The following is a 12219-nucleotide window of genomic DNA, read 5'->3' on the forward strand; positions in this document are numbered from 1 at the left end:
CTGTCTTTCTCAGGTTGTCATTGAGATTTACTGTTTATGTTCTTGCACATATTTGTTTTTCTTTTAACCTTAATTACTCTTGATCAGCTATGTAGTAACTGAACTGATGCAAAGTGACCTCCATAAGATCATTGTATCACCGCAGCCTCTGAGCTCAGACCATGCCAAAGTTTTTCTTTATCAGATTCTGCGAGGTAGGTCTTCTTTTCTTTCAGATATCTCTATGGTTACATTTATCCAAGTTCAGCCCATAGAATGGTCTCAAGCGTTGGTACTGATGAAGTTATACAGATATACTCAAGATTGAACAATAATACAGGACTCTTCAGAATTCTGCATCTCTTGACTACAACAGATTTGAAAACTAAATTAGTAATGAAATGTGACTAATTCAATGACCTTCAGTTTTAATTTAAGATTTTTATATGGGAAATCTTTATATTGTATTTTTAACCGTTATAGCTGTTTTTACATGGCTGAAAAATTATCAAAGTCTAGTCATGAATGGAAACAGTTTGGCCTTGTTATTTCATGAAATATAAGGTTGTCTATATTTCACTTGGTGATAAATTTGTGAGTAGGATTTGTTGGTAAAGACTTTTGGAGTTTGAGGATTGGGTTTACACTAGGAAATTCCATAACAAAAGGAAAAGCTTTACACCCTAAAGAGTTTAAGGCACTCAAATTACATAGGGGTGGGTTTACCATTTTTTTTTTTATAGCTTTTTTGGGTCTCATAGCTTAAGAATGAGTACTGGGGATATTCACATTGATATTTTACAGTTGGGGAAAAAAGTACATTTACCATCTGTTTAAAAACTGCAATAAAAGCTACAAACCTATTTCCAAAAAAGTTGAGATGTTGTATAAAATGCAATGACTTACAAACCTTATAAATTTATATTTTATTCACAACGGAACATGGAAAATATCACATGCAAAACTGCAGAAAATGTACAATTTTAACAAAAAATATTAGCTCATTCTAAATTTGACAGTTGTGGTCAAATGTTTACATGCACTCATGAGGATGGAGAATTCTGATATTGATTTCTGTAAACATCTTTTGTGTTTTTTGCAGGGTAAAGTGAATATACACTATACATCTTTTTTAATTTAAAAAAAGAAAGAAAACTGGGTGCACAAGTTTGACTTTATTTTTTATTTTCTCTAATCCACATACAATATAGAGGAACAAGTTGGTATGCCTTGACTGTTAAAGTTAAGACATTTTAGAACCTTCAGTGGAACGTATTAAAAGATTTGAGTGTATGTATATATTTGAGCATGCACGTATATACTTCACAGTATCTTTCCTGTTCCGAGGACTGTGCTCTTCTGGACAGATGTCTCAGGTGTTGTTTCTGAGATCTGAAAAATATGACCTAGAGCCACTCATCCAACTTGGGTGTCTCTACACCGAGTGCTCAGATTACCACAGGGAAGCTGTTCACTTCACCTTCCACATCTTCTCAGCCCTTGGTACTTCTTGAGCTTCTCATGTTCCTTTTTCCTGATGTTGCTATCACTCAGCGTAGCTATATCTATCACTATGGCTGTATTAATCTGCTTGTACGCCGCTAGAGTGTCTGGTTACCCATCAGCAGTTTGTCTCTCTGTACCTGGAAGTCCCTAAGGATCTTAGCTTATTCCTATGCTGCCATTATTAGTGCCTCTCTGCTGTCTTTCAGACCAGCTTTTTCATCCAGAAATCTGATCTGCCCGAGGTATACTAGCCTAGTACTAGTGTACCTCCATGATGATTTTCCTCTTCTTTCTCGGATTTATATTGGCTCAGGTATTTCCTAAGCACATGAGCAGTTTTGCCCATCTACCTGACTTTCGATCTTTTGATCTTTGTTGTTTTGTCCTGGATAGTGGTTGTGACATTCACTAGGCCTCAGCCTCCTTCTTTCCACTTAGCATACAGTCTCAGGGTCCTGGACTTGGAGTAAAATGCTCCATGCATGGTAAGAAACTTTCTTTTGTCTTTTTTCTTGGCTTCTATCTCCTCCTTTGGTCAGCTTATTTTCCCAACAGGGTATCTGATCAAAGGCAGGACATTGGTGTTAATTGCCCTGGATCTTGTTCTTCCCATTCTGCTGACTCCTCAGGACTTGCTTTACTTTCTGCAGGTATTTGGAGGTTGCAGATTTCCTAGCGGCCTCTTCATGGCTCCCATTTGCCTGTGGGATTAGGTACTTGTAGCTGTCCTTGATGTCTGCAATGTTGCCTCCTGGTAGTACAATTCTCTCTGTAACAAATAAGGGGATAGTAGTCAGAACTGACTACACTTTTCCCAGTCCTAACGGCATTAGAATTTCGTTGCTGTAGATCCTACTGGTATGAATCAGTGTATCTATAGGGGTGTCCAAATTCATAGGCTGCATCCTCCTGAGGACCCGGCCTTCGCGGTCGTCCTCCAAAGGCCAGCTAGGCCGGAAGTGAGCGGCTGTGAAATTGGATGGTCTAGCCTTCAGTTTTGCATCACCAGCTGTCTCGGTGGAGTTTAATAAACTTGGCTTTCTGCTCCTTTCTGTCTATAATATAACAGGACACTGGCATAAATTCTCGATCATCTCACACTTCTGTTTAATCAGTTCTCTGTTTGGCGTTTATTTAGCTGTGTGAAAACTATAACTTTAATCTCAGCCAAACCGATTTACTCATGAACAAGTAAAACACTGAAAAAGCCAAACAATAACACTATTAAGTTATCTAAGTGACTTATATATCATGTTTAACCTGAGTAGCGAAAGACCACGGGTGGGTTGTGAGGGGAGTTCGCTGTTATTGCCCCGGCTAGCTATCAAGCTGCTGGGTAACAGACGTCCCCGAAAATGTCAGATCACTTTTGCAAATATGTGATGTCTTGATAAACCCAGCAGATATTTGAAGTTTGCACAGCTACATTCTTGCCTGAAATATCTTAAAAGTTTAATTTGTGACCCAGAAAGAGTAATAAGAGTAATATTAAAACTTAGTAGCAGCCGCCATTGTTAGAAACTGGAATTGGCTGGGCCACGCTATGAATTCTGGGATATGGTGGGCCACAAAGGGTACACCCGACCCATCCTTCAAATTTGGGGAAAAGGAGGACGCGCTTGTCGGCTGCATTCGGAGGAGTCTACAAATTTGGACAGCCTTGGAGCGTCACTGTGAGGTAGTCGGTCTACAAATGCAGCCTCAGGAGGATGCAGCGGATGAATTTGGACACCTCCTTTTGTCTTGTTTACTCCTGGGATGCAGCTTGATGTCATTCATTTGGAGCAGGTGGCTGATGATTGCTCAGTTCCATAGTCAGTGTCTGTAGCTTGTAGGTCTTGTCAATGATCTTACTAAGGGGTCTTGCCTATGTAGAACAGCAGTTGGGACAGATCATCTCCTTGGCAGCTCCTACACCTGATGTTGACATGTTCCATGGGTTGGCCTCTAGTGTTGTTCGCTACATCCCCATTGAATTCCTGATATTGTATAATTCTAGGCATTCCAGGATCCATGTGTGGGGCATCGAGTCATAACTGCAGCTCCAATAGTTTTGCTAACTTCCCTCTGCACTACATTGATCTTCGCCCCTAGTCTCCTTCTCCATAGGGGATGGTGATCCTTGTGGCTGTTCATCTTATAGCCAAACAAAAAAGTGATCACTGTTGTCGTGGTGTAGATCTGCTGATTCGTTTTGGTAATGGTCATTTTAGGGATTTTCTGTAATGCTGCATTCACATCTTCTAGTAGACCTTCAGAGGGTATTTAATATAGTCTTGGTAATTGGCCATCAAGGGTCAGGTTTTCCAGGTTCGCCATGATCCTATCTCTCAGGTCAGCTGCTCTCACACTCAATACACCTTCAGTCATTTTTTTGGGGCTTGGTATGTAATTTTGGGTCAGGGTGATGATGATAGGGAGGAGGCCCTGGGGTAGACCCAAGACACGCTGGAGAGATTATATCTCTCGGGCTGGCCTGGGAACGCCTTGGTGTTCCCCCGCATGAGCTAGAGGAGGTGGCTGGGGAGAGGGAGGTCTGGGCTTCTCTGCTTAGGCTGCTGCCCCCGCGACCCGGCCCCGGATAAAGTGGAAGAAGATGGATGGATGGATGGGTGATGATGGTAGCAGTTGCATCTTCTGAATATGAGCAGTTTTTCTCTGGGAAGACAACACTAGATGCAGAACTGTGTCTAAGTTTACATGCTTGTGATCAGTAGGGCTGGGTAATGTCACTGATTTCTAGAATCGATTCGATTCAGATTCACAAGGTCCCGAATCGATTTCGATCCACGATTCGGTTTGATTCGATTTTAATCTGGGAAATTTTGCCTCAGTCCGAAATATTATAATTTTGATCACATATCAGTACATTTCCATATTTTTATATCTATAAAAAGAAAGCTGACACTTGCAAGACTTTATCAAAAGTGTTAGCATCACAGCAGATGCCTTTGTGTCAAACTGAGGATAAAACACAGAAAAACACGAAGGCAACTTTTATAGCAGATAACCTTAAAAATGTTCTGCAGTAGATTAAAAATGAAAGAAAGTCATTAATCAAAATATCAACATTACCTGATGCTGCTGAAGTGAAGCAGAGCAAAGTTACAGAGGTTTTATTAGAGACGCAGCTAAGCGTTTTGCAATTTTGCATAATTTTAAAAAGTTTAAATTTGTTCAGTAGCCTATTGAACAGCAGAAATGAGGCTTTCTTTTCGGAAGTAAGTAAAAGGGAAAAGAAACAGCGGCTGACAGCGCCGTAAACAACGGTTGACTTGCGCGTAATAAGCAAGTGAATAATGCAGAAAAAAGATTTTTGGATGGGAACCTGTTCTTGAAGTACAGAGAGAGAGAGAGACCGCGAGCTCTGCATGAAGAGTGATTTTTATCGTGGTGGAAGCAAAACAGCAAACTAAGAGGGCATTCGTGACGATGTTTATGTGATGCAAAATGTGAAGTGTAGTTTGGATCTTGTTGCTGGTTCAGTCAATATTGTTTGGAGAGAGATAAAAACCTGCAGCTTCTGAATCTAGTGCAAAAGGGGCGTAAACAAAAAGCGCGGACCTGCTGACGGATCAGAATCAGTGAGCTGTCGGCTTTCGGACAGTGTCCGTGCCGTTGGGTGAGAAAGCCACATCTCCGCGTTTTGTGTTTACATCTTTGTGCAGAATCTGTGTACCTGCTCTCATTTACTGTTTTAGCTGTTTGGTGGTTGTTGAAATTTTGTGAGGTTTAACCTGAGATTCTGGTGTTTCGGGCAAAATAAATTTATATTTAAAAATCGATTCAGGATTTTAATGAATCGATATCACGTTATGCAAGCTAGAATCAATTTTAATCGATAAATCGATAATCAAAACCCACCCCTAGTGATCAGTAGTAGATTAGACAAAAAAGATTTTAGATAAGCCGAGAGTAAAAACTAAATCCGGTGTGTGGCCACCATTATGTGTGGGCCGGTAACATGTTACACTAAATTAAATGCCTTTGCAATGTTAAGAAATTTTGTCAAAGTGCAGTTAGAGGGATCATCAATATGTAAATTAAAGTCACCCACCAAATTGATTTTATCTAAATTAACAGTAACAGATGAGAGGAGATTAGGGAATTCATTAATTCAAGAAATTATTGCAGGATCTGGAGGTCGATAAATTACAATATAGCAACCTGGATATTCACATCGAATTTTACAAGATAGTAATTCAAAGGAATTAAAATAACCACGATTAAACTGCACACAATATAGATAATTCTTATAATTATCTAAATGGTGCTATTCCCCCCACCACAGCCTGAGCACCTCAGGGGGTTCAAGAACTTGTAACTTGGTGGACAAAGTTTTGAGGGGTAACAGGCAACAGTTGCCTGGTTTGAAAATGTCTAATTTTTAAGGGATGACAAAATTGTAGAAATGATTTGTTAGATAAGGATGTACTGTTAAAGGGGGTAATAATTGCAGGAGAGACAGGCTTAAGAGGAAGAGGCTTACAGCGCATAGTAATTAGATTACGGAGTCTGGTTGTACAAATACTGGCAAAGACTTTTTTTTTTTTTTTAATTTATGCGTTCTAATCAATGGAATTGGTAAAGATGAATACTTTAGAACTGAGAAAACAGGTGAAGTAGCAGTATAATAGTGGTTATGCAGTTTAGTAGTGATGGCAAGAAAATATCAGTTCTAGTGACGGAGTCGCAGATAGCGAGATTTTCCCTCATGCTTTAGGGCTCCTACATGAGTGATGGATTAATTTTGTACTTGAACCTCAGTGGTTCTGGATGAAGGTGATCTTGTTTAAAAAGTTCAATGTGTAGCTGACCCAGACTGTTGAACTTTACGTCACCATAATGGGGGCAGCAGCGGACCACAGTTAATGGATTGCTTTCTGGTGTTCTGCAGACTTTCCACAAGGTGCATAAAGTCTTGTTTAAGGGGCTCTGACTGACATTGTTTCAAGTCATTAGTGCCGACATTGAAGAGACGCTGTGGTGAGTTTCAACGGCTGAAGAGAGGTCGGAGTAATATCCCTCATACCGGCTCTTAGGATAGCAAAAGATATGGTCGCCAAGTGTTGAACCATAAAGGTGCCAACAACGATCACTTTAGGTAGACACGGCCTTGAGGAGGTGGTGATGGGTAGCTTGGGGGCATGATCACATGTGGGCTCTGAGATGCAGCTGTGGGGGCAGCAGGAGCAGCATCAGCAGCACCTGGCAGTGATAAACGCTGATGCCTGAATTCTAGAAGAGGGAGACATCTAGGTGTCTGTGCTGGAGCCAGGCAACCTGGAGGAGTAGTGGCAAGGAAACCCAGGGGAATGTGGCATCACAGTGAGCTCCCGAGACAGAGCACTGGGTGGAGTTGCACCTGTCGATGTTGGCACAGCAGGAGATCCATAGGGAAGCCAGTGCTTTGCTTGTGTGGTGGCCACAGATGAAATCTGTGAAGCTCATCCTTCATAAGTTCCTGCTTCAGTCGGCAGATATCCTTTTGTAACTGTAAGTATGCTGGTAGGCAATGACCATAGCTTGAGGGCAGCAAACAGCTGACAGACAGGGTAAAAACAGGAGATGAACCAATTCAGCATGCTTCAGTGTGTGTGGGTCAGCAGTGGTGGCACTGTAAGAGGTGAAAGGGTGCCAACCAGAAATTTCAGTTTCAAAAAGAAATTATGTTTCAAAAACCATTCAAGATTTTGTGAATCCAAAAAACTATGCAACAGTGCTTTTGAAATGGCCAGCTGGTTCACCAGCTGACACTCAGGGCAGGACACACCATCGGCACACGTCCCCCCCCGGCCAATAAAATTGGAGCACTATTCACCTCAGTTTTTCCATATCTCATATGCCCTCTCATATGGCTTTTTGACACCAGCAACTGGGTGTGTTCTTCTTCTGTGTGAGTGTCACGACTCACTTGATACATTTAGTCTCTAATAAACACAAAATGCAAGTAGATCAGTGTTATGTCAGGGTCATGTTCTTGACAGTTTTCATCATTTGGTCAATGGCTGACCAGAGTGTCATCACAATATTGCTCTAGTAGAAAATCTCTCTTGGAGTGAACTATTGGAGCCAGTGGGGCCTCCTGAGAAGCCCCTGCTGTCTCATCCTCCCCAGAGTCGGCGACGTACACCTAGCGTCACCACTGAGCGCAGACACTACACACCCCTATCAGTGGTGAACGTATCTCCACACACTGCTCCAACAGATTATTAAACCCTGGCCAATCTGTCTTCCCAGTTAAGGGATGCGTTAGGCGAGAGCTAATCCTGACTTTGACTCTGTTATATTTTAGTTGTAGTGGCACTATCCGTTCTGGACCGGGGAAAGGTGTTTGAGGGTTAGCAATATAGAACACCTGTACTACCTCTTAGCAAGCATACTGACGCAAGTGTCTCGGCTGCCTCCGACAACAACTGTGCCAGCAGCTGGGTTGGCTGCAGAGACTTTGGCGCTACCATGCCTGGTTTGGTATGGCACCACTATAAAAAGGAGTGGAGGCACACGTACATATACGAATATATATGTACAGTTGGTGAAAAAGTGTTTGCCCCCTTCCTGATTTCCTAGGGTTTTGCATATTTGTCACACTTACATGTTTCAGATCATCAAAAGAATGTTAATATTAGACAAACATAACCCAGGGTAATACAAAATGCAGTTTTTAAATGAGGATTTCATTGATTAAGGGAGAAAAGTTATTCAAACAAATTGGTCCTGTTTTTTTATAAAAAAAATAATTGCCCCTCTTGTTAAATCATTAAATAACTGTTATTAACTACTGTGACACAGGACCCACATACAGACACTTCTGGGTTGTGCTTATAATTGTGCTTTATTCAAAACAATGTTTCTTCTCCTGCGGTTTCTGGCACCAGCCTCGGACGCTGTCATTCCGTCGCTCCCAGTGTGTGTCCTCTTCTTCTCACTACCAAAGACATAAGACAGGTCTCCCTCATTAAACAGTCCTGTGCACCTGTTCCCTCCCCGCCTCCGTGCCGCCCTGTGAGCTCACTGCGTCACCCCTTCTCTGCAGCAGGCCAAAGACCACACCCCCACCACACCACGTTTTGGAAAGCTGAGCTCAGCTTCACAAAGCACACTCAGGTCTGATTGAATGAAGAATGAAGAAATCACTTACATAGAACGTGTCTGACAAAGTGAAGAAGGCTAAAACATTTCAAAAAGTAACACATTGTGCCATGATCTAACGAAACACCTGAGGTACAAAGTTACTGACGTCTGGAAAGGGTTACAAAGCCATTTCTAAGGCTATGGGACTCCAGTATACCGTAGTGAGAGCCATTATACCAAATGGAGAAAACTTGGAACGGTGGCAAAGTTTCCCAGGAGTGACTGGCCTACCAAAATTAGTCCAAGAGCACATTGACGAGGTCCAGGCCACAACAACTGCGTTTTTTGTTTTTTTTTAATTGAACAACAATAAAAAACGCAGGCTTTACAAGTCTCAACTAAGGTCAGAGTTCATGATTCAGATAAAAAAAAGACTGGGCAAAATGGAATTGGGAGGGTTCAAGGAGAAAACCACTGCTGCCCAAAAACAACACAAATGCTCATCTTTTATTTGCCAAAAACCTCTTATTGATCCCCAGGACTTTTGGGAAATTACTCTTTGGACTGACAAAGTAAAAGTTGAGCATTTTGGAACGTTTGAGTCCCATTACATCTGTAATAAAAGAACACAGCATTTTAGAAAAAGAACTTCATAGCAACAGTAAAATGTGTTGGTCATAGTATAATGGCCTGGGGCTGTTTTGCTGCCTTAGCACCTGGAAAACCTGCTGCAGTAAATAAACCATGAATTCTGCTGTGTACCAAAACAAACTGAAGGAGAATGTCCAGCTATCTATTCGTGACCTCGGGCTGAAGTGGACTTGGGTTATGCAGTGGGACAATAATCAGCATCAGCAAGTTCACCTCCGAATAGCTTAAGAAAAACAAAATGAAGAGCGGCCTAGTCAAAGTCTTGACCTGAATCTGATTGAAATGCTGAGGAATGACCTTAAAAAGGCACTTCATGCTTGAATACCCTCCAGTGTGGCTCAGTTACAACAATTCTGCAAAGATGAGCGGGCCGGAATTCCTCCACAGCACTGTAAAAGACTCATTGCCACTTATCATAAATGCCTGATTGCGGTTGTTACTACTAAGGGTGGCCCAACCAGTTATTAGGTTTTACGGGGCATCACTGGTTCACACAGGGCCTTTTTCCCCCCTCAATAAACACCTTCATGTAGAAACTACATTTTGTGTTTACTTGTGTTATTTTGTCTAATATTTTAAATTTGTTCAATGAGCTGAAACAATGAAGTGTGATATCTATCTAATCTATCTATCTATGTTTTAGAACACCCCAGTTATTTATTCCAGTTCAAGTCGTTTAAGTCCAATGAATAGCTTGAAATGGTAAAAAGGTAAGTGGTAAAGTAAAAGAGTTATAAAGGTAAGAGTTTTAAAGGTAAGGTTAAGGTTACCCAAAACTGAAAAGTAATAGGAATTATACAAAAAGGCCTTTTTCATGGAACACAAAATGGGTTCACAATTTAAAGGTGTTCTGCAGCAGTGGAGGTTGATCGAGCCTTGAAAGCTGGTGCTACTAATTCCTACATGTTTTCCAGCTTTTTTTGGATAACGTGCAACCCCCTCTGTCTGCTTAAAAGCAGTGTTGGAACACACTGTGGTACCATACCGTTGTGACCATCATTTGAGCAGTATTGTACTTCAGAAAGTAGTGTGTTGCTACAAAAACGTTGCAAAAAAGGCAATTAACAATGGAAGAGAGACAGAACATCATAACAGTTAAAAATGTAGGTCTTTCCTACACAGAAAGTGCACAGAAAGTCAAGGCGTCAGTAAGTACAGTTTCCTTCAAAAGGCACTTGGAAACTGGGGCAATTCTGACAGGAAGAGGTCTGGCAGCCCCAAAGCCGCAACTGAATCACAGGACAAGTTTCTGAGAGTTAACAGCTTGCATGACTGGTGGCTCATAGGACAACAGCTTCAAGCACAGCTTAATAGTGGTCGTAGAAAACAAGTCTCAGTTTCAACCATGAAGAGAAGACTTCGAGCTGCAGGTTTGACAGGACGAGTTGAGGCAAGAAAGCAGTTGCTAAGATGTCAGAATAAGACAAAGAGGGTTGCCTGGGCCATGAAACACCGCCATTGGATTACTGAAGAATGAAAGAAGGTATTGATGAATCAAAACTTTAAATGCACGATCTTTGCACATCATTGAGTAGGCAAAAGGATGGTTCCACAGTGTGTAGCATCAACTGTCAAACATGGAGGGGGAAGGTGTGATGATCTGGCGCTGTTTTGCTGAATCCAGGGTCAGTGACCTGTACAGAGTGAGAGGCACCCTGAAACAAAACGGCTAAAACAGCATTTTGCAGCACCCAAAGGTGGCTAATTAGATGAGTCAAAAGTTTAGAACACATTTTGGTCTATAAATTCATTCTTTTTTTGGACTCCAACTGCTTATTTGTACTATGCTTTTATTTCAGAGTGCAATGACACATTAAGCGGCATCATTTTCAATTTAAAAAAAAAATTGGGGTGTTCTAAAACTTTTGGCAGGTTTTGTCTGGCTAATTTTTTTATTTTTTTTTAGCTTTTTTATTTTGGGTGTTGTTTATAGCAAAGTCCAATCTAACCTTTCTATTCTTGAGGCTAATAAATGGCTTGCACCTTGGAGGTGAACCCTCTGCATTTACTTTCATGCAGTCTTCTCTTTACAGTAGACTTGGATACTCCTTTCTCCTTTAGTGTTGTTCACTTTTTTGGCTGTTGTGAAGGGGTTTCTCTTCACCATGGAAATGATTCTGCGATCATCCATCACTGTTGTCTTCCGTGGACGTCCGATACTTTTTGCTTGCTGAGTTCACCAGTGCTTTCTTTGGTTTTCAGGATGTACCAATCTGTGGATTTTGTCACTCGTAATATTGTAGCAATTTTTCATGTTTTTTTTTTCTTTCCTCTTTGCACCTTAAGGGACGGCTTGTTTCAAATTAATTTGAAACAAGTTCATTTGACCACATGTTGACTGTTCACAGCAAATCATCCAAAAATCATCCAATTTCAATATGGATGCCCTCAAATGAAAGCTCAGAAGCTACACATTATGTCCATCTCTATTATATACCTATATTTGAAATATGTTTCAATAAACTGGTTAAAAACAAAGTTTGTGTCAGTGTCCAAATATATGGACCTAACTCTGTGTGTGCGCGCGTATATATGTATAAAATAGCTTTTGACTTTGTGTGGATTAGAGAGAAAAAAAAACACAGATCAATTCACACCCCACCCCAAGTCAAGTAAAAATGTTTGCTATGTACACATTCCACCCTTTAAAATAAACAGTTCACTGGAGTCATCAAAATGAGTTTATGTGGCTCAGGAGATGGAGCAAGTCATCTACTACTTGGAAGGTTGTTGGTTTGATCCCTGGCTGGTCCAATCTGCGTACCAAATATTCTTGGGCAAGATGCAGACTTACTCTTTGATGCATCCACCAGAGTGTGAATGTTAGATTTAAAAAAAAAACCCACTTAAGCATATAAAAAGTTTTGAGTGCTCACATAAAGTACAAAAGTACTATAGAAAGACCAGTCCACATGTACACTTTTGACCACAATTATATGTTGCTTTAAAACCTGTATATATTTCAGGTTTTTAGATGCTTCCCATCTCATAGGCACTAATGCCATCAGA

The 12219-nt window shown here is 41.0% G+C and overlaps 1 protein-coding gene across 1 annotated transcript in view; it reads left to right on the forward strand.

The window, feature by feature from the left end:
- The window catches only part of nlk2 (nemo-like kinase, type 2), a 54437-nt gene that overhangs the window by 20457 nt on the left and 21761 nt on the right, over positions 1 to 12219 (forward strand). Inside the window, exon 4 of the mRNA XM_006799283.3 lies at positions 88 to 194. Coding sequence (XP_006799346.2) covers positions 88 to 194 — 107 coding nt within the window. The remainder of the gene's footprint in view (positions 1 to 87; positions 195 to 12219) is intronic.

The sequence above is a fragment of the Neolamprologus brichardi genome, chromosome 1, assembly GCF_056152115.1.
Source record: "Neolamprologus brichardi isolate AB-2024 chromosome 1, ASM5615211v1, whole genome shotgun sequence".
Classification (NCBI taxonomy): domain Eukaryota; kingdom Metazoa; phylum Chordata; class Actinopteri; order Cichliformes; family Cichlidae; genus Neolamprologus; species Neolamprologus brichardi.